The sequence below is a fragment of the Brienomyrus brachyistius genome, chromosome 4 (genome assembly GCF_023856365.1).
Source record: "Brienomyrus brachyistius isolate T26 chromosome 4, BBRACH_0.4, whole genome shotgun sequence".
Classification (NCBI taxonomy): Eukaryota; Metazoa; Chordata; class Actinopteri; order Osteoglossiformes; family Mormyridae; genus Brienomyrus; species Brienomyrus brachyistius.
Window position 1 is genome coordinate 35,715,035 of NC_064536.1, and position 21,508 is coordinate 35,736,542.

A 21,508-nucleotide genomic window follows, 5' to 3' on the forward strand; every position below is an offset into this window, starting at 1 on the left:
GCCAGCCGCCTTTTCTGGTTTGGGCTGCTTCTGTCGTGTTACCCCTTGTGCATATTAGTTCTTGAAATTCTTCATATCCTACTAAAATACGATGTCTTGCTCCGCTTCTGTGAAAAGGTGCGCCATTTCTTTAATCATTTTGTTGCAGCCTATCAAAGACTTGCTGATCAAGTTTTCTAAACTCGATATATATGGGCTTTTCAAGCAGCGTGGGCGCGCGCAGTCATCTCGGATGAATGGATCCAGCTAGATTAATATACTACACAGCTGCGTTTGAAAAACCGACTTATCCCGGATGAGTCTCACTGGCATTAACTCATTCAGGATGAAGCATCTGATCTCCGATGATTTAAGAGACGTATGGAAAATACCCCCCTGGTGTCTGATTTCACTCTCGACCAGGTCCTGTCCAGCTCCCTACCCTGTCATGCCTGCGCCCCACCCTATGCAATATGCCAAGTGTGTGGGCGTGTGTGATATGATACAGGCGTGTATGTGTGTCAGTGTGATATGATACAGGTGTGTATGTGTGTCAGTGTGATATGATACAGGCCTGTATGTGTGTTAGTGTGATATGATACAGGCGTGTATGTGTGAGTGTGTGTCAGTGTGATATGATACAGGTGTGTATGTGTGTCAGTGTGATATGATACAGGTGTGTATGTGTGTCAGTGTGATATGATACAGGCGTGCATGTGTGAGTGTGTGTCAGTGTGATATGATACAGGTGTGTATGTGTGTCAGTGTGATATGATACAGGCGTGCATGTGTGAGTGTGTGTCAGTGTGATATGATACAGGTGTGTATATGTGAGTGTGTTTCAGTGTGATATGACACAGGCCTGTATGTGTGTCAGTGTGATATGATACAGGCGTGTATGTGTGAGTGTGTGTCAGTGTGATATGATACAGGTGTGTATGTGTGTCAGTGTGATATGATACAGGTGTGTATATGTGAGTGTGTGTCAGTGTGATGATACAGGCATGTATGTGTGTCAGTGTGATATGATACAGGTGTGTATGTGTGTCAGTGTGATATGATACAGGCGTGTATGTGTGTTAGTGTGATATGATACAGGCCTGTATGTGTGTCAGTGTGATATGATACAGGCGTGTATGTGTGTCAGTGTGATATGATACAGGTGTGTATGTGTGTCAGTGTGATATGATACAGGCGTGCATGTGTGAGTGTGTGGGCGTGTGTGATATGATACAGGTGTGTATGTGTGTCAGTGTGATATGATACAGGTGTGTATATGTGAGTGTGTGTCAGTGTGATATGATACAGGCGTGTATGTGTGAGTGTGTGTCAGTGTGATATGATACAGGTGTGTATGTGTGTCAGTGTGATATGATACAGGTGTGTATATGTGTCAGTGTGATATGATACAGGTGTGTATATGTGAGTGTGTGTCAGTGTGATATGATACAGGCGTGTATGTGTGTCAGTGTGATATGATACAGGTGTGTATGTGTGTCAGTGTGATATGATACAGGCGTGTATGTGTGTCAGTGTGATATGATACAGGTGTGCATGTGTGTCAGTGTGATATGATACAGGCGTGCATGTGTGTTAGTGTGATATGATACAGGCCTGTATGTGTGTCAGTGTGATATGATACAGGCGTGTATGTGTGAGTATGTGTCAGTGTGATATGATACAGGTGTGTATGTGTGTCAGTGTGATATGATACAGGTGTGTATGTGTGAGTGTGTCAGTGTGATATGATACAGGTGTGTATGTGTGTCAGTGTGATGATACAGGCGTGTATGTGTGAGTGTGTGTCAGTGTGATATGATACAGGTGTGTATGTGTGTCAGTGTAATATGATACAGGTGTGTATATGTGAATGTGTGTCAGTGTGATATGATACAGGCGTGTATGTGTGTCAGTGTGATATGATACAGGTGTGTATGTGTACGAATGTGTGTATGTATATATGCATGTATATATGCAGGTGAAAGGGCCAGGTGTTGGCAGGTACTGTGGGATGTCATGTCCGTTGGCAGTCGAATATGCTAAGTTAGAATATGGATAAAGTTCAAAGTTCAATTGCGGTATGTAGACAAATTTCTACATATTGTTTGTTCATCTTCCTCATGACAATATATAATGCATAAATAATAACAACAACAATAATAATAATAAAGGAAGAGTGATATACAGCTCTGGGAAAAATTAGGAGAGCTCAGCAAGATTTTTTGTTTCACTCAATTCTCAATTTATGGGGATTCGTCTATGAATGATATGTTTGTATTTTGCAAACTGCAGCCTGGCTCTTCCCTGTTTCTCATTAATGAAGGGCTTCTTCCTTGCTTTATGGGACTTATGTCCTGCTTCTAGGAGCCTGATATGAACTGTCCTACCAGTGCACTTCACACCTGCATTTAATGTTCTCCATTCCTTCTGAAGGTCACTTGACATCCTACGATTCATGAGAAACTGTCGGATAAGTTAACGCTCATCTCTGGCATTAGAAAGCCACTTCTGCCCTCCGCCTGGCTGGTTTCTGGTCATTCCCAGTGTCTCCTGCTTCACCTTATTCTTGTGTACTGCTAGTTTTCTGCCTGCAGAACCACAATTAAACTAGCATTTAAAAAAGCAGATTTGTTTAAAAATATATGGTCTTTTAATTTTTTCCACAGTTGTATATTGCTCAGAAATTGTGAAGGAAAATCTTGATTTAAGTAAAAAACATATAGCCTTGCTCAACTCCATACATTGCTGTTGCAGACGTTGTGAACCCCCCCCCCCCCCCCCAAAAAAAAAAAAACATGAAATTTTACACAAAAATAAGTTTCACTGGCAAGAGCACACTGGTGTACAGCTGCAGGCAGCAGTGTGTGCGAGTATGCTGTGCAGGTAATGAGACATGCTTTGCTTCAGCACCTGTGCTGTGGGTCTGTGTGGCTCTCCTTTTTCTCGCTACCTGTGCCCTGGGCAGCTCTCCTTTATCTCGGTACCTGTGCGGTTATGCTTTTTCTCGCTACCTGTGCCCTAGGCTCTCCTTTTTCCTCGCTACTTGTGCCCTAGGCTCTCCTTTTTCCTCGCTACTTGTGCCCTAGGCTCTCTATCTTGGTTATCTGTGCAGCTCTTCTTTACCTCGGTTCCTATGCTCTGTAGCTTCCCAGCAAGGTAACCAAGCCTCCTATTTCACTGTACCTACGGAAAGGGGATTATAATAGCTCTTAGAATCTGCCCAACTCCTGCCTGTCTTGACGTGTCCACGTTTACATGTGGCAGACCATGCCCACTGCTGTGCTCTCCAAAGTCACGATTGGTAGGCCGTTCCCCCAGTGACCCTGCCGGCAGGGACACTGACACTGAGGCCATCAGCCTCCACCCCCGCCCTGAAACCCACACATCACCCTGAGCCAGGATGACATCATGGGTAGGACTGGCCCTGAGATGGGGGGGTAAACAGCCTCCTGGCAGAATGGAGGGGTGTTACGGGTCACGGTCTGTTTACTCAGTGAGGTTACAGAGTCCTGCCCTGCTCACGTTCTGTCCTTATACTGAATAATTAATCATTAGATCAGTCACATTGACCTTGGACCAGCACAGAGTCCCTCAATGGCAAAATGGACACAAAATTCGCCGAAGCTGAGCAGCATTTTGTGGGCCCAAGAAGGGAGCTCGGCTGAGGGGAGGGGTGCACTATTCCTCCAATCAGATCGCTCAGTTTTGGCATTCCTTCCTCCTTTTTAGGGGTCTTCTTTTATGCTTCTAATTTAACCACCATAAAAAACAAACCTCAGGGCCAGATGGAATAAATTAGATGGCAACCATGACTGCCACCTCCTGCAGATGGCCTCAACCCCATATGTGCGTGCAGGAGTAGCTCGTTCCTGGGACTCAGAGCTGCTGGGCTGTGTGAACTGGGGCTGCATCCTCCTCTCCAGTGTTAAGCAGGAGTAGGTCCCTCCCCCAGTGCATTCAGAGTGTCGGTCTATGTCCCTGATTAGACGCAGCCACGAAAAGACCAATAAATAAATACTTAAAAACTCACAAAACATACGAATGTGCCAGAAGCTTTCGCATTGCAACGGAGAGGCCCAGCTGTTCCTCAGTTACCGTAAGAGAGACACAGGACAGGCAGACAGGGTTTGATGACAGCACTGTGTATTGAGAAACAGCACATTAAAAAGGTAATTTGCATTTTAACTGGGATACAAAGATATTACACCATACATGCGAAGCGGGACCCAGTCAGCGTAGTGGGGGGGGGGTTTACAGACATCATCTGCGGAGCGACTTTGGCGCTATGGCACGATACCCTGCATCACTCAGCTGTTACGCAACGCAGAGCCTTGCGAGGGACAATCCCAGACAGAAAAATCACCAAAGGGGGAAAAACACTTTCCAGCCTAAAGGGTCGATTACGCCCAGCAGAAGTCATGCGTGACGGCGCACTCAAGCACGCAGAGCGCTCCTGTAGGGCTGGCGAGACAGGATTGTCCATCGGAGAGTCACCTGCGCTGGGCGCGAGTCATTCTTGGGGGTGGGGCACCGCTGAGGGCATGGAGCATTCTCACACAAGGCAGCAAACAATCACAGCAGATTTCCTTCCTGGACATGAAATAGCCGAAGCAGGATAAAGGTCACCAAAAACGCACAGTGAGTGCTAATACCGAACACTAACCTGCAAATACGTTTATTTTTACACTGATTCGCCACACACACCAGCTCTTTAGAGAATTACCATTCCTTAACCTTGAATACCGCTTGGGGGCTGAACCTACTGCCATTAGCCCAGAGAGAACACGAAGCATGCGAGACCATCACCACAGACTGACTTGAGGGGGACAAGAAAGGCAACCGTCTCCCCCTGTTGACCATAGAGCGCATTACACTCCAAAGGGTCAAATATCTTTGACAGAAAAGGCCCTGATCATCACCGTGGCAAAGCTCTGCGCTGGAGGAGCATTGAGAAAATGTGTACATGTTCACTGGGCCATTTTGAGTGGGTGCCCAAGTCCAACAACGCAGTGATGGATCACACTGTTCTGGACCAATCAGCAGCAGTTTACACGCATGTAAGCTGAGGACGGGTCAATCACAGCAGAGTGTGGGAGAGGGCATTGGCTTATTAACCAGAGAAGCCAGACTGACGAGACAAGCAGCATCTGAATGAATGTAAACATAACCTCGCCTCTGTAAAGCATACAGAACCTCCTTCAGTAAGGGGCGCTCTTGAGCAAGCAGCCTGTAGGGTGGACGGTGCCTGTCCGCAATCTGCTTTAGTGTGTAAACAGAGATGCGTACCCACAGTTCTGTATGAGGCATGGCAGGCGCTGGCTGGGACGGTGCTTCAGATGCACTTAAAAATCCTAATTAAAAACAATGGAACAACGAATCATGGGCAATCGAGGCAATAAGCAGGTGTCCATGGCACTGGTCTGTGGCAGCGCGGGTTGAGCTTATTAAGTCCCCACCTACAATGCATTTCCACAGTGACCTGTCAAGATGGCAGCTCTGGGTGCCCATACTGATTCCTCATTCGAGTGATTCACTGACCAGGGAGCAGCTTGAACTCCATCCGCCTTGGGCTCTTCAAACAGGACGGTGCTGTGCAGAGGAGCTCCACACTTCCCCCTACAGTCCGGCGGACCTTCTTACAGTAAATGCAGGGCATCCATTAACAGATCGATTAGCCAATAGGAGGATACCTGTACATCACCCTGCTACACCCCTCCTTTAAGCCATTCACTGTTCAGCTTGCAGACACCCCCCCTCCAGCTTCTCGGGGGGAAAAGGACAGTCTCTTTTGCTTTGAAATTAAAGCATGTTACATCAAAAGCCATGTTACACTAAAATGCACAGAAAAATTGGTTAAAATAAATGTTTTAAAATCCTTGGTCCTCCTTTAGTAAGAAACAATGTAAATTCATGAGTGCCTGATGGAGGAGGGGCACAGGGGACCAGCGGGCCCGCCCATTTCCTGGTAGGTGTTCCCATGGCGACAAGTATCCACCCAAACACAGTTAAGGCATCTGATTGGACGGCTGTGCGCCTTGGCAGGTTCCCACCCTTTGTATGGGCAAGATGCCCTCCCCGCTCCATCCAGCCCTGTGGAAGGGTACGAGGGAGCTGGTTAATACTGAGAGAATTACACAGAAAGTAAAATTAAGCGGCTTAACCAGCAGCTCACCTGGTTACAACTCCTTCTCCAAAGACACTGTGATGGACTCATTGCCACCTAGAAAAGGACAAAGGTGAAATAAGCATCAGCGGTAGCTGGATAAAGGAAGGTAGGCCTTTAGCAGTACTGGAGAGCCTTAAATGACACTGACTCACTGAAGGCCATTATTAGCCCACTGCAGGGCCAAACAATACAGCTAGTGTGCTCCAGTGAGCTACACTGCCATTGGCTGGGGTAATGAGCTATGCTCTGCTGTGATTGGCCAGAAGAGCAAGGCGCATTGCCTTTGGCCTGAGGAACGAGCTAGACTCTGCTGCAACTGGCCAGGCTCTTACCCGTTTTGACCCCGTTGGGCTCCAAGTGGTTCTCATTGCAGTGGTTGTCGAGGAGCTGGTTCTGCGATTCATTAAAGGTGTGGATGACATCGTCACATCTATGCGGAGATGCAGGAAGACACACACATGGACACATCTTTTAGATAACTGACATTTTCCTGTGCAGTCTGGTCCCAGCACTCCCCCTGCTGTTAACAGAGGGCATTACAACATGCAGAGATTGTGAGATTTTCAGTGTGCCATACATAAATACAGGCATTTAACTGTGATGAGAGCTGCAGGTAGTCTGACCAGTCTAGTAAGTAAGAGGGAGGCAACTTACCCTGGATTGGCACTGGTGTGAAGGACGGCTGTGGCCTGCTCTGGGTCGGCTGTCACCAAGCGGGTTGGGAACGTGTAGCCATCTCCCAAACTGAGCGGGACCAGAAGAGAGAGAAACCGTGATGCTGGATTCACCTGCAGGAAAACTGCAGAAACCCTTCAAAACCACAGGGGGCAGAGCGGAGCTCTCACATCCGACTGCCAATGCGTCATGCTACCCCAAATCATGTTGTGTTCCATTTACCGCTGAGGTCAGAACTCAGAACTGGGAAGGACGTCACACACAAATTAAACGCGTTCCAGTACAAGAAGTCGGAAACCATTTAGCAATACCAGGGAACCGTATCGAAAAATTAAGATTTCTTGTTTAGCCAGACAATTTGTCGGATTTAAGGTATTTAAATGGCCTTTATTTCGTTCACTTATGATTAGCCCAGACTACCTTAAATCCGACAAATAATCTGACTAATCATGAAATCCAATGCTAGCCTGGTTAATTCTTAGCAATATCAGTTTGCAACACATTACATGCAATGCTTTACGCATAAAACTGCGCAGCAAGTTGGCTTAAAATGATCAACCTGCACTGTGCCATCCTGAATAGGACCGGCCTGATACAGAACAGCACCCTCACCTGGTGAAGAAGGGCAGGAGCCATAACCTGCCCTGGTCTCCAAACACCTGAGTCACATTCTTTCTGAAGCCCAGAGAAAAACCGTTCTTATCGGGCCCGTTGCTGAAGACGGGAGCACGGAAGGCCTCTGTGGAGAGGAGGTGGTCAGGAAAGGCCAGTCTGGGGACCAACGCCAGGCAGGCTGGACCGGACCGGACGGGAAGGCCACAGGTTACCTATAGTGGAGCGGTTCTTCCCCACCAGCCAGAGGTGATAGCTGAAGAGTGACAGGATGCTGATGAAGAACATGGCCGCCACGAAGAAGAGGAAGAGGACGTGGAACTTGGCGTGAGTGTCAGGTAGCTCATTCTGAGGGGACACAGATGGAGATGAGGGGGGCGTAAACATGGGACACATGGGGCGGGGCTTCTGTCTCACATGGTCACACTGCAGCCAGCACTTAAAGGGAACAGACAAACTGAAGGGAAGCCCAGGGGGGGCAAAGTTGCACAATGGAGTCAGCTGACCGGTCCAGACATGCAGGACGCGGCTTCCAAACGGATCTGAACAGAAGCAGCAGAGCAGAACAGGTATAGTGATGGTTTCATAAACGGGTGATAATGCAGAACCACACAGCAAGGACATGGACAGTGGTCATTACCTTGGGGCAGTGTTCCGAGGATTTCCTCCGACAGAGCTTAGCGTTGGGCAGAGAGAAGAGTGTGTTATACAGAGAGAGAGTGTGTGTGTGCGTGGGTTTCACACAGTGTTATATGTTGCACAGGGCAAGATGGGGGACAGTGGGGTAGGATCAGCAAGAGAGCAGCAAACAGACAGGAAGTGAGGTATGGGCTCATCACACCATGACTGCACTCAGGCTGAGGGCTCTGCGTAACGTGCTTATTTATATCTTATGGGTCTGCGCTGGTGTATGTGTGTGTGTGGGAAAAATACAGCCAATCAGGAGACAGGAGCAAATAGACAGGCATGCAGAGGGATGGCGTCGGGGGTCAGAGGAAGGGTTAGGGTCGGGGAGGCCGCTTGACAAAAGAAAGGAGAGCAAAGAGCTGATGCAGGCCAATAGGAAGTGCAGAGCCTGTGCTACAGGAAGCAGAAGAGTGCACGTGGGGGTGGGGGTCGGGGGGGTACTCACCGTCCAGAACTTAATGAAATACTGCAGCACAGTGGCGGCGATGAAGAGGCAGTACACGAGTGCATAGGCCAGGAAAAGGATGAAGAACTTGTAGTTGGAGAAACCCACACAGTTATTGACCCTGGGGGGTAAAACGCATCAATCATTGGATTGGAACTGGCACAGCGGCTGGTGAACCTCTGAGCAAAGAGGAGGAACGGAGACGTACCAGGGACAATGATGGTCCATCTTCAGCACGCACCTGGGGGGAGGGGATTCTCACATCAGCATCCGCGGATAACATTCCACAACAATGCAACGAATTACAGGTGCCAAATTACTGATGCGTTTACATATTTCATACTAATAAATCTGGAGCAGAAAAAAGATTTGTACTGAAAGAATGTCATGCATAGAACATGCAAAAACCATGCAGAGAACACCTGCTAGGAGACTCACATGTCACAGGCAGAGCAGTGGTGACACCTGTCCGGTTTGATCACCTGGCACCGGTCACAGTAGCGGATTCCTGAAAGACGAGGGGGACGTACTGACCTCTGGTGGCAGGGTGTGTGTGTGTGTGTGTGTGTGTGGGGGGGGGGGGGGGGGGGTTACACACTGACCTCCGTTGCCAGTGTGGGTGTAGATTGGGGGAGGGGTTTACACACTGACCTCCGCTGCCAGTGCGGGTGTAGATTGGGGGAGGGGTTTACACACTGACCTCCGCTGCCAGTGCGGGTGTAAATTGGGTGAGTGGGGGTTACATACCGACCTCCGCTGCCAGTGCGGGTGTACATTGGGGGGGGGGGGGGGGGTTTACACACTGACCTCCGCTGCCAGTGCGGGTGTACATTGGGGGGGGGTTTACACACTGACCTCCGCTGCCAGTGCGGGTGTACATTGGGTGAGTGGGAGTTACACACTGACCTCCGCTGCCAGTGCGGGTGTACATTGGGTGAGTGGGGGTTACACACTGACCTCCGCTGCCAGTGCGGGTGTACATTGGGTGAGTGGGGGTTACACACTGACCTCCGCTGCCAGTGCGGGTGTACATTGGGGGAGGGGTTTACACACCGACCTCCGCTGCCAGTGCGGGTGTACATTGGGGGAGGGGTTTACACACTGACCTCCGCTGCCAGTGCGGGTGTACATTGGGTGAGTGGGGGTTACACACTGATCTCCGCTGCCAGTGCGGGTGTACATTGGGTGAGTGGGGGTTACACACTGATCTCCGCTGCCAGTGCGGGTGTACATTGGGGGAGGGGTTTACACACCGACCTCCGCTGCCAGTGCGGGTGTACATTGGGGGAGGGGTTTACACACTGACCTCCGCTGCCAGTGCGGGTGTACATTGGGGGGGGGGTTAACACACTGACCTCCACTGCCAGTGCGGGTGTAGAGTGGGTGAGTGGGGGTTACACACTGACCTCTGCTGCCAGTGCGGATGTAGATTGGGGGAGGGGTTTACACACTGACCTCCACTGCCAGTGCGGGTGTAAATTGGGGGAGGGGTTCACACACTGACCTCCGCTGCCAGTGCGGGTGTAGATGGGAAGTTCTCTGGCTGCTCTCTTCAGAATTTCCTGCTGAGTCTCAGGCCGCTCTGCTCTCTCATACTGCTCCTTATCCACTTTGGAGAGACTGAACTGTATGAAGACAGGGATAGAGAGAGAGTTACAGAGTAAACATACACACTGAAATAAACCAAAGCTCCAGCCTGTTATTAGTTTTGGCAGTTCTGGAGACACACCCCAGTTGTATGCCGGTACCTCTTTGGTTGGGCTAGACGGCCTGGTGAAGATGGTCTTCCAGTAGGACCACACAAACATGAAGAAGGAGAAGTGGAACACAGTCAGGTAGATGACTGCAAGATAAGAGGATGTTGAAGGTCACAACTCGAACCCACAGCACGTTGGATCATGCAAATCAGATTCAAGCCAGTGGACTAACTAAACAAATAAATGTATGAACGTATAAAGATGACAGGCTCCATCCCCCATGAGCAGGAGTAATCCCGAAATGAGGGAGGTAGGGCAAGGCGGGGTCAACATGGGGTTCTGCTAGAGGGAATGGGCATTGAGAACCTCACACAGTTACAGATGGCCCAATGTCATGCCGGAGGTTAGTGCATGGATGTCTGTTTTGGTTGTAAAGGGTTCATTTTTAATTTAACACCAAACCCAATGGCTGCGCCAGACTCTTCCATTCTCCACAGGAGGCTGGCTTTTAAATATCACAATAATAACACCCACTCCACCCTCCCCCCCACTCCCACTTACTTTGCTCTCCAATGTTTGGGATTGTGACTGCAGCCGGCCGAGGATGGGGGAAGGAACAGAGAGATGGAGAGAGAAAAAGAGAGGGGGGGGGTTAACATGCTCCTGCACAGGCTGTGGCAGCCCCTAAGTCCCCGGAACATTCCACCCACTGACAATCATGTGACAATAAACATAGAAAGAGGAGGGATGACTGACAGAGAGATGCGTACCACTGACTGACAGTAAGTGGGGGTGGGGGGAGCCTGGCACGGATGGGGTCTGCACCAGCCATGCGACCAAGTGCTTCTACATCTATGCCAAACAGAGCCTCTTTGTTCCATGGTGGAGGGAACCTCCAGGGGGCCCCGATCCAACGGGCCCAGGTGCCGTACACTCGGGACATTGTGCGGGTCCCCTCCCCCAGGCAGCACCTGCTGCCCCGCATCACGGCCTCGGCTCACTGACACCGCAGCTTGATACACCGACGAATGTGCCTAGAAATGTCGCTATAATGCAATGGGCGCGAGTCCCAAGCTGACTCGCCGCTTCTCTTACATATAAATCAGCCCCAGTGGAGCTGGTGCTGCAGCTCAGAGACCAGCCAAGCCGCCGTCCCGCTCGGCCGCGGAATAAACACTGAGGGTACAGGGCTGCATTTCAGTATCGACCCTGCCAACCAGGGGGGGGGGGCGCGCTCCAAACGAGCGATCGGGAATGTGACAGGTGTGCGAGGGACTTCAGCTGGGCACTCGCTGGGAGCTGCTGGGCGTCCGGCACGATGACACATCCCCGATCAGGGCACGCACCTAACCCGGAAATACCAGCTACTGTTTTGAATGGTTACTGGCTTTACGGGAATATAAACACGATGGGAGAAGTTAAGCCCGGAGGGGGGTGTAGCGCTTACGCCTTAAAACGAGCGAGAGGCCGGCAGATCAACACGTAGGAATAGAAGATTAAACCAGCTATCAAGCACAGCCTGGTCAGTTAGTAACACAGAAATCACAGCCGACTACCTTAACTAGGCACAGTGAACTAGTAGTAAGGGAGAGAACCGAGGAATAGCCGCTACACACGAGCCCGGAGGACCGGTATTACCTAACAGAGCTAACTTGTCGGCTGACTGGGTCTACAGCCTCTACAGCCGCTTCTCTTCGTTAGTAACCAACCGTTTGACCGGAGAAAATCTCTGGACATAAAACTAGCTGCTTTTTCCGCGGAGTGACCAGTGACAGAGAGGTGGACGGCCGAAGCGCAGTCCGAAACCGCCCGAACCGGAGGGGGACCAAGACCGGGTCGCTACTCACAGACACATAGCTCCACCACGTAGGCGTAGTAGGACCAGCAGACCACCATGGTGATAAAGGCGACAGGGATCCAGGCAAGGACCCGCTGACAGCATCTTAATACGTGAGACGGCGCCATCTTTGCGAATCGCTGCCCGCGGAAGAGCGAGCTGCTCCGGCGTCGGACCGCCCCTTCCCCGGGGCGTGGGCCGGGGCTGCGGGCGGGGCGGCTCTGAGGACCACAGAGCCGCAGATGATTAATTATAGTGATTTAGTGCAGTCACACCCACCTTAAGGTCGTTTCACTGAGACGAGCCACCAACCATAAGGTTTTATATGGCCCCTGGGGTTAGTTAGCCCGACTAGTCTCTTTAACACAGCTAACCTGGTGTTCAGTGTGTTCATCTGTCAAACGGAAGTTAGGTAAGAAAAACTCACAGACCTGACATTGTTCTTACCTACAGCCTCACCGCGTCAATAGTCAGGCACTTGTGTTGTTAAACAGGCGCTGTACTAATTAAAAACGATGCGGATTATCAGATTCCGCGCCATCTGCTGGACTGGAGCCGAAGCGACAAGATCTACCAGACGCTGACCAGTTTTAATCTTTATTTTTATTATTAAACTGCTATGCTCTTTAAAGTCAGAAAATACAAGTTTACACTCAAATTCTGATACAAGTATAGAAAAAAAAAATCACCGCTTGATAACAAAAATGATGGACAGTTAAAGACCAGAGAGAAGAGGAAGCCCGACCCTTAAAGCCGGCTGGGCAGTCTTTGGCGCTCAGGTGTGCTGACAGGTTTGCACATGCTCACAGACTACTGAACCACTACAGCAAGAATGTGATTGGCTAAAAAGGTACACCCATATGAACAAGGCATTAGCGGGCTTAACCCCAGACCACACACACACTCTCTCTCTCTCACACACACACACACAATTGTTTGTGTCACTCGAACATGGATCATACCATCATGACCACGATACGAAACAAACATCATCAAATGAGCTAGAATAACAGAAAAAACAGAATGCTCTCTGCTCCTTCCCTTTTCTCCTGCAGCTGCTGCCCCCGGGCTGCTGGGTGAATATAAAAATAAACACTTCCTGTGGCAGATGTACCCCCCACCCCCCGAGGCCTCGCTCTCTATCTCTTGCCCCTTTTATTGCCCGCAGGCGGCTTCTTGAGCTGCAGGAGGGGTGCCCCCACACCGAGGCCACCAGTGGGTGTGTTGGAGACGCCAAAGGTGAGGCCAGCTGAGGCTGTGATGCCTGGATTACTGAAGCTGAAGCCGGAGGTGTTGGAGCTGCCAAATCCTGGGAGGGGGGAAGCGAGCGGGGTCAGAAATGCTTTGACATGCCACACCTCAGCCCCCTTAATTGCAAACCACAGTATCAGTGCATAGGATGTGGATAGCAAACAGGAAGTGAGGTCATACCTGCGCTCAGGCTCCCCCCGGATGGCTTGCTGGCGGAGGCGAAGGCAAAAGATGAGCCGGGTGCCGTGACTCCTCCGAAGCTGGGGCCGCCACCGAACGCTACGGGAGACAGATGTGGAGTAGGGAGTCAGATAAGGGCTCTGGAGGCCACCCTGCACCCCCTGCCCAGCAAACCAGCCGTATAAAGAGCGTGTCTGAATTACTGACAGCAATACTGACTACTACTGACAGGATCTCCCTGCTGGGTAAACTCTGGGAGTGTGAACTGTGCCTCCTACCCAACTGGCCTGGACTCTCTGCGTTTCCTGACAGCAATTGCGCGCGCACACACACACACACATACACACGGGGCAGCCTGTAGCACGGCATTAGCAAGCTGTTCACAGGCATCTCAGCTCCAGCGTGTCTGTGCAATGCAATACTTTAAAGTGGCAGTTTAAGATGACAAAGTGCTGCATTTTTCATATGCAAACTCATATCTGTCATGTGGCCTCATACACCCACAGACCTATATTTGGGTTACGGTCACCACGGACACAGAGGGTGAAGCAGGCACTACCTCTATTAACATACTGCACCTTCTACCTGTGTCTATCGGTAGCACAGTGCTCTGAGCTTTGCTCCTCATATTTCCCTGCTGCTGCTGCTTCCCCTTCCTGAGTCACTCTACACAGCTGGGCTGGTGTTTCTCTAAGCGCTCCGCAGCTCCTGTCCAGTGCAGCCTGTGAGCAGCCCTCCTCTCTGCTGAACACTCTCCAGCGCAGTACCAGAACAGGACAGTACCTCTCTGTTCAACGCAGTGTTCCTGCCAGGCTGCTCTCCACACAACCCCCCTCCCCTGGTGTTGTTATAATACAGTGAAACATTAAAATTCAGTCAATTGAAACTCACTCTCTACTTCAATATCTCATGTTTCCTTTAGCTGATTCTCTCTTCCAATTAAAAGTAAAATTCTTGGAATAAAAGCGAATAAAATTTACACTTTGCAACTTGGGATACATCAAGTTGCACCAGGAATTAGTTTTTTTTTTTTTCTCCTCCATCCAATCAAAAAAAAAAAGCCAAGACAAAGGGATTTTTTTCATCAATTTATTGTCGATTTAAAAGCAAGAATTCACTTACAGGAAACATGACATACATTTGGAGACAGAGCTGATCACGGAGGGGAACTCCTGGTTGCTACTGAATCACACATTTCAGAGTCCTGGCTGAGAGACACGACACGTGTTGAGGACACTGCAGTGGACGTCTCTACGAGCATCATGCGGCGAGAGTTTAAAGGCACGCCAATGAGCCATCACAGGCATCTAAGGGAGAACCACTGCCTCAGAAAGCTGGCTATGAAAGCTAAACGAACAAGATGCCATCCTGATTCCCCCTACTCTTTGCAAACCGGAGTTGTGGCCAGAACCATGTTCACCAGGGATGATTAGGCCAAAATACACGCGAGTGTGAGGTTAGCGATCCTGTCCTTCTCTTGGCTGAGATCCAGACACAATGGTCCACATACTATAGCTGCAGTATTTCTAGAACCATCCTAGAACCAAGGACTGGTTCTAGAAATAGTTCCTCAATCAAGTATTGGTGTCGGAGCAAATCCGAGAATAAGGCTGGACCCAAGAGCCCAGAGCAGCAGAAAAGTGAACACAAAAAGCTGTGGTGACTGTGCACGAAACGCCCTCTCAGGACGAGGGCTGAGCTCCACCAACCTAACATGGTAGCCCTTAAAGAGGAACGAGAACTCCAACTCTAAGATAGGGTCTCCTGGACATGCAGGAACCCAGGTTTGGCACCAGGATGAACATACTCCACAACACGGCGGAACCCAGATGCGAGTGTCACGGCAACCAGCCAGAGGGGAACGCAAATGGACCCCTGTGGGGTTGGGGTCACACGCTACAGAACTGAGCTAAACTACAAATATAGAACCAGACAAGAATGGCCCTCAAGGGTTTACAACAGTAACTGCAGTCAAAACAACGCACCTTGAGTTACACCATGAAATAGTGTTCTGTTCAGAGGAGTAATAAACGTTCTGACAAACCCATACAAACAGCCATCATTACAGACACCAGGGAGCGGGCACAGCAGGCAGGGAAAGGGGGGCAGGATGTCAGGTGGGGTCATTGTTATTGCTGCGGTGCTTCCATGATGATGACTGTGAACACCGTGGTCACCAAGAAAATGGAAAAGTCACTTCAATTCCAAGAAGCAGAGACAGATGCGGCTCAGGACACAGTGAGATCTCAGTGGCCGAGTTTGATGCCAACGCTTAAGGCTGGAGCTCAAGGTCAACGTGATCAGTGTGTCGGGATGATGCTGATTTCAGGAGCCTTAATGAGATGTAGGGGAACTTAACTTTACTGGGCCAATGCACAGGGACACATTGCACCGTAAGCCCTGAACAGGTCACTTCAAACTGAAGTGCAGTGGGGACAGCTTGCAGGTTTCTAGCAGTGGGGAGCCTAATTAATACAGATTAATCTCTCACACCAATGCCAATTAGAATGATGACACTGCAGCACCAAGGCTGCCTACATACTACACTCCATACACTCACTGTTTATGCTTCAGTTTTTAAAGCCTGTAATCAAACCACACTACGACAACCACTAGAAAGCACACAAAAATAGAAGTATCTGACCAGAAGGGCAACCAATCAGAGGCCACAGCAGTCATGAAAGATCTGCCCTGCACAGTGGCCCTGGGAGCTGGGAAAGACCCCGGTTATGGGCCGAGGTGGCAGGTTAACCGCATGTTTCTTTATGTTTATGATTTTAAGAGATGAGAGAGAGTAACGCTATCCTGTGTTACATATCAGCAAGGCAAAGCCCAAATGGCTACTATGTGGCCATCACACAGTAGTCTGAAAGGGGGAGGCATGTTGGGGTTGGGTGTTCACTATTATATATTAGTGAGTTGGACCCCCAAAGGTCCACCAGATTGGCCACTGGCGCACCCTACTGCTGGCTTGAAGGCCACAGATACTCATTCAGACAAAATTCTGCTACACTCATCAAGACTATTATCACTCTGTATGCTTAGGGACACCCCCAAATGGAGGCCGGATATTTCACAGCAGCAGTCGGTGGGAACCACGGAAGTGGATCCCCTTCCCGGGGAACACCACCCAGCATCCTACTGGTTATCAAGCTGCCTCCTGCTCAAACCGACCCCTTCATTGCAGTACATGGCACTGACGCAGTTGCACGTTCTCTCCTGACTCACACCAGCTGAGCATCACAAATCCACAGCATGCTGGGAAGGGAGCGGAGTGAGGCTCACGCATGAAGATTGCGCCACCTAAATGCTACAGTTTAAGGAAGAGCTCCTTGGTGCGAAATAAGCGAACAGGAGCCTTGGACTGCGCTTCCTGCTCCACTGCGCACTGCTGAGCAAGCAACAGAGGAGGCGAGGTGGGTTAAAGGCTTAGCCTCTCCTCCCTGGAAGTTCACACCGTGACAACCATGGGGGACAGAGAGCAGAGGGTAATGCAGCAGCCCTACTGCGCACTGCGGCCGGGTCTTAGCCTAAGACAGGGAGCCCTTCACTAGAGAACAGGAGACCCCGTACGTCCAGCCCCTTCCACATTCAGAAACTGTGGTGCACTGTACATCAATTACTGCCCCTCCTATCTGTCCCCCCTCCTTTACCACCCCAGAGCTCAGTCTATAACTTGAATGCAGTCAGACCTGGGGCGGGCTGTTGCTGCTGCGTTAGCGTGGCTGCCATGGCAACAGCCGCTGCATTGGGAACGCCGCCGAAGGGGGTGGGGCCCGTGGTGACCTGAGGTGCGCTCTGCCACTTCCTGCCGGCCACGCGGCGTGACTCGAACACGTCTGTGGAGTCGCCCAGGAAAGCCTTTCTGTAGCCCAGGTACTGGTGCTTCAGGATCTGGGGAGTGGGGGACACAGACAGGTGTTCAGCCTCCAAAACAACAACAACCCGCCCCCCACACCACAGAAGCAGAACACTCGACACAGACCCTTTAAGATGCATCATTACGGGCTTGGAGGCATGGGCAGACAGTCTTGGGACCTAGCAGCACCACAGACTCACCTTTACATTCTCATGCACTGACTGCAGTTGTGCAGCCAACGCCACAAATGTCTGGTACAGCTTCTGCATGGCTAGGGACAGATCTGCACAGGCACAGAGAAGCAGAAATGAGTGAGGATATGTAAAGGGGGAGCAGCACGGGCCAGAGCTGGGGGGGGAGGGGGCGTACCCTGCGGGGTGATGTGCGAGCCGCTGCCCTGCGCTGCCAGGTGGTTCTCTAGTTCCTCAATCTGCTGCCGGTACTGCTGCAGCTGCACCTCGAACTGCTCCACCAGGCCCCGGAAGTAGCTGCTCATGGTGGAGGGGGGGGGGGGGGGGGTTATGATATTACTGGTGCCAGCCAATCAGGTGGCCACAAAGGAGGATGGATGCCATCACACTTACTCTGAAGGGGCGGTGTTCTCATGTTGCAGGCCTGGTGGGGTCTTCTGTGTGCGCAGGGCGATGTCCGCATTCTTCAGCTCCTGGGGGTGGGACAGGAGAGAGAGAGAGAGACATGTCGCCTTATGCATGCATTGCACTTGCTGTGTGTGTATTTGTCCGAGTGTATCTCCGTACCTGTGCCGTCTCCACCTTGAGCTTGTCGATGGCTAGTGCGCTCCTCTGCAGCCCACTGCCGCTGACAGAAAGCAGCTGCCTTAGGCTCTTGATGTCGTCCTGCACCTTCAGCATGGCCTTGGACGACATCCGGCTGATATCCTCCTGCAACTGCTTCTGCTCCTTTACAAATTTCCTGTAGCAGAGCCAGGAGATCATCAGGGAGGAAGGGGCAGAATAGGGGCGGGCCATCAGGGAGGGGAGGAAGGGGCAGAATAGGGGCGGGCCATCAGGGAGGGGGGGAATTTGTCATGTGGCACTTACTGGAAATTGTCAACATCCTGACAGATGACTGGAGGGAGGTTTTCATCTTTCAGGGCCTTGCTGTCCCTGAAACAAGAGCAGAACAGGACAGCTCAGAGAAATCAGTGTTCTGTGTGCTGCAGGGCAGTGCCCCCTGTGGTTTGGTGTGCGGCTAGGCTCTGCTTACTCTGGTTGAGCCCCAGAGGACTTGTCACTTTTCTCAGAGGAGACGCTAAAATCGATGCCCCCAAGACCAATGCTGCTGGAGGCCGTAGTGGTGCTGGTGGTGGAGGTGGACGATGTCAGTGAGCCTAAGCCCAAGCCCAAGCCCAAGCCCAAGACCGAGGCAGAGCCCAAGGTGAGAGAAGACTGGCCCAGACCTGCAACGGGGAGAGCAGAAGCACCGTCATCACACAATGCACACACACACAAGCACGCTCTCTGTGGAGGGGCAGACCTCACCAGTGCTGCCTGTGTTACCGAAGAAGCTGGTGGAAGCAGGGGCATTGCCCCCAAGGGTGAACCCCCCTGTGGAGCTGGCCTGAGGCGCTGTGGAGGTGAGGGCGGAGCTGAGGGTCAGGCCAGTAGGGGCAGACGAGGCTGTCAGGGAGAAGGGTGTGGCGGAGGCAGCAGGTTTGTTGAAGCCCAGTGTGAAACCCGCAGCTGGGGTGGTGACTAAAGAAGGAGAAGTCAGATGGAAAGAGGGTGAGGGGGTGATGGGGACAGAGCAATGTGCACAAGGAATGTGTGCATGAGGACAGTATGCACAGCCTATGCAGCATGAGAACTCACCCAAGGTAAGACCTGTGGCTGGAGCAGTAGTACCTATAACAGAGAATGTGTATCAGCTTATACCTGAGATTGGACATTTGCCGCTTCTATCAGTTTACGCCTCGATTGGAGCGCCTGCCCCGCCTGTCAATTTACGTCCGGGTGTTGGTGTCAGTTATAAACAAGGACGAATACCTGTTGCTGAGGTCCCGAAGGAAAAGCCAGTGGTGGGTTTCTGTGCGAACAGCCCCCCTCCCAGGCCCAACGAAGATGTGGTGGTGCTGGTGGTGGCAGTGCCCAGCCCCCCCAGTGAGAAGCCTCCTGTGCTCCCCCCAGTGGTGCTGTAACAATAACAAGTGTTAGACTATATTACTATCCCTCTACGGCAAATCAATACACACCTGCACCCACATGATGAGCAGCAAGACAAGCTGTTATCTACAGGACCCCCCCCCCCCCCCCCAATCATATTCCCCACAGCCCTAGAAAGGCAAAACACGCAAAATCCAGACAGTCATTAACAACACATGCACTCAAGATGTTCTACAACTCAACTTGTCTTCTGAATAACAGCCTGAGCAGATGACTTAACAGAAACCCACACAAAGTCATCAACAATGAAATGAAAATAATCAGGCAGATACAATGATTTCTAAAGTTTTAAAAGATTAAAAAAGCTCCCTGACATCATCCACACACTGTAAAAGGTTTCATCAAGATCAGGAGTCTCCAACTCTGGTCCTGGAGAGCTACTATCCAGTATGATCCCTATGAGCCACACCCTGACTCACCCGAAGCCAAGTCGTATAGAAAGCCTACTGGGTAGTACCTCTCCAGGACCGGAGGGAGAGACCCCTGATCTAGACAGATTCAATACTTGGCAGACTGGAAAATAGTGTCACAGAGGCAGCAATTTCAACATGACCCACAAGAAATTATTCCAGGCTCATTTCACTGGACCCGTATCACACAAATCTGTAACGTGGGCCATTTAACATGGTTTAATTTGCTTATTAAACATTACAGACACCTGAACTACTTGCACAAAACAGAAAAGCGGAGATGAGTGTTAGTTCTCCGACTCCGAAGCCAGCGAGCCTCTAAAACACAAGGCAGGTACTTCACGTCTACCTATCCACCCCGACTGACAACCAAAACTACGTTACCCCAGAACTCAAAGCTAAGTGTTCGTTCAAGTCATTGTCATAATGTTATTGTCAGAAATAGACATTCCTTCAGTATAGTAACTTATTTACCGATTCTCACGGATATTTTAAATACGTTATGCTGCTAAAGATAACTCGCTTTCAGTTTCCTACCTGGTCACACCTCCGAATGAAAACCCCCCGGGAGTTCCAGACGAAAAATTAAACCCCGACATCGCGCCGCCCGGGATAACCCTTTATAAAATAAAGTGCGAAGTTAAATAACGTTTAATGGCCCGACTTAGCCTGATAGCACGCTAAGCTGCCAGTGCGTAGCCGCGTCGGGTGACCGCATGCACGCGCAGCATTTATAACGGAATCAAGACACAAGTCGGTAAAACACCACAAATAAATGCAATTTAAACACCGATAATCGTCTAGCAAACAAAATAATGACGGCAAGTCCAACTTAAAGCTGTTTAATTTAATTTAGACCCCTTCGTCCTCGCCGCTGTTTGATTACGCGCCTGTACAGAGAGCTCCGGGTACGCAGGGAACGCTGGGATGCTGGAGGACTTGGACCATCTCACCGCACTCTACCGGTGGAATCTGGTACTGCAATACACACATTAAATGTCCACTTCTTTAACAAACTGTCATCCGCAGTATCCAGGAGCGATCATGGGCTTTACCTGGGGCTTGATATTTTTTGAAGGAAGATTGGCAACGGGGTACTAAAATACTCGGGGCTAGGCTATAGTCCCGAATGATCAGACCTAACGACGCCTATGGCAGTATCGATTCCTCTTCTGCCCCTCTTTGTCATTCATTGTAATTCATTCATCATTCATGTCATTCATGCGTCTATTTATTAAAAACGGCTTAATATGGGATATAGTTATTATCATTTTACCATTAATTGCAGGGCAGAATGATAATGCCGTCAGTCTTTTTTGCGTGGAAATGTAGCAATGACATTATCACGCACATCCGAAAAGAACATAGCAGTGAAAGTACATGTTAAATCGATATAAGTCGTTCGCCAGATTTCAAGGCAATGAAGATTTTTTGTGTATCTTAGGTACTTAACAGAATGTATCTGTACTTGTGCTTGCACTCTGAACATGAAAGGGTTGGATGTGAATCTTCTTTGTTGGTATTATT

General features: G+C 50.3%; 2 protein-coding genes across 4 annotated transcripts; both read right to left on the reverse strand.

Moving 5' to 3' along the window:
* Positions 1-4,105: 4,105 nt before the first annotated feature.
* Positions 4,106-12,562, reverse strand: LOC125739840 (palmitoyltransferase ZDHHC20-B-like). Of its 2 annotated transcripts, XM_049010344.1 has the most exons (14): positions 12,109-12,562; positions 10,823-10,849; positions 10,313-10,407; positions 10,069-10,189; positions 9,003-9,072; positions 8,773-8,805; positions 8,565-8,685; positions 8,073-8,108; positions 7,648-7,780; positions 7,433-7,559; positions 6,800-6,889; positions 6,478-6,575; positions 6,152-6,199; positions 4,106-6,069 (listed from the first exon to the last, which is right to left on the reverse strand). In XM_049010344.1, the coding sequence occupies exons 1-13, from the start codon at positions 12,224-12,226 to the stop codon at positions 6,156-6,158; spliced, it is 1,113 nt and encodes a 370-aa protein (XP_048866301.1). In that variant the 5' UTR covers positions 12,227-12,562; the 3' UTR covers positions 4,106-6,069; positions 6,152-6,155. The 2 variants fall into 2 exon arrangements, with proteins under 2 accessions (XP_048866301.1, XP_048866300.1); XM_049010343.1 differs by lacking the exon at positions 8,073-8,108 and having other exon boundaries at positions 12,109-12,397.
* Positions 12,563-13,090: 528 nt separating this feature from the next.
* Positions 13,091-20,907, reverse strand: nup58 (nucleoporin 58). 2 transcript variants are annotated; one of them, XM_049010341.1, is made up of 13 exons: positions 20,519-20,907; positions 19,395-19,540; positions 19,221-19,253; positions 18,891-19,103; positions 18,616-18,808; positions 18,450-18,515; positions 18,147-18,321; positions 17,973-18,052; positions 17,758-17,876; positions 17,589-17,671; positions 17,222-17,423; positions 13,530-13,628; positions 13,091-13,407 (listed from the first exon to the last, which is right to left on the reverse strand). In XM_049010341.1, the coding sequence occupies exons 1-13, from the start codon at positions 20,578-20,580 to the stop codon at positions 13,238-13,240; spliced, it is 1,641 nt and encodes a 546-aa protein (XP_048866298.1). In that variant the 5' UTR covers positions 20,581-20,907; the 3' UTR covers positions 13,091-13,237. The 2 variants fall into 2 exon arrangements, with proteins under 2 accessions (XP_048866298.1, XP_048866299.1); XM_049010342.1 differs by lacking the exon at positions 18,891-19,103.
* Positions 20,908-21,508: the final 601 nt, after the last annotated feature.

Bases quoted from the DNA above. Each gene is read 5' to 3' on its own strand.
- LOC125739840 (XM_049010344.1), bottom strand. From the start codon at position 12,226: ATGGCGCCGTCTCACGTATTAAGATGCTGTCAGCGGGTCCTTGCCTGG. The intron at 7,781-8,072 runs GTAATGACCACT...GTGTCCCCTCAG, and splicing joins CCTCGGAACACTGCCCCAAG to AATGAGCTACCTGACACTCA. The intron at 7,560-7,647 runs GTAACCTGTGGC...TCCTCTCCACAG, and splicing joins GAAGAACCGCTCCACTATAG to AGGCCTTCCGTGCTCCCGTC.
- nup58 (XM_049010341.1), bottom strand. From the start codon at position 20,580: ATGTCGGGGTTTAATTTTTCGTCTGGAACTCCCGGGGGGTTTTCATTC. The intron at 17,424-17,588 runs GTGAGTCTGTGG...CCCACTCCCCAG, and splicing joins CAGTGCATGAGAATGTAAAG to ATCCTGAAGCACCAGTACCT. The intron at 13,408-13,529 runs GTATGACCTCAC...CCCCCCTCCCAG, and splicing joins CGGGGGGAGCCTGAGCGCAG to GATTTGGCAGCTCCAACACC.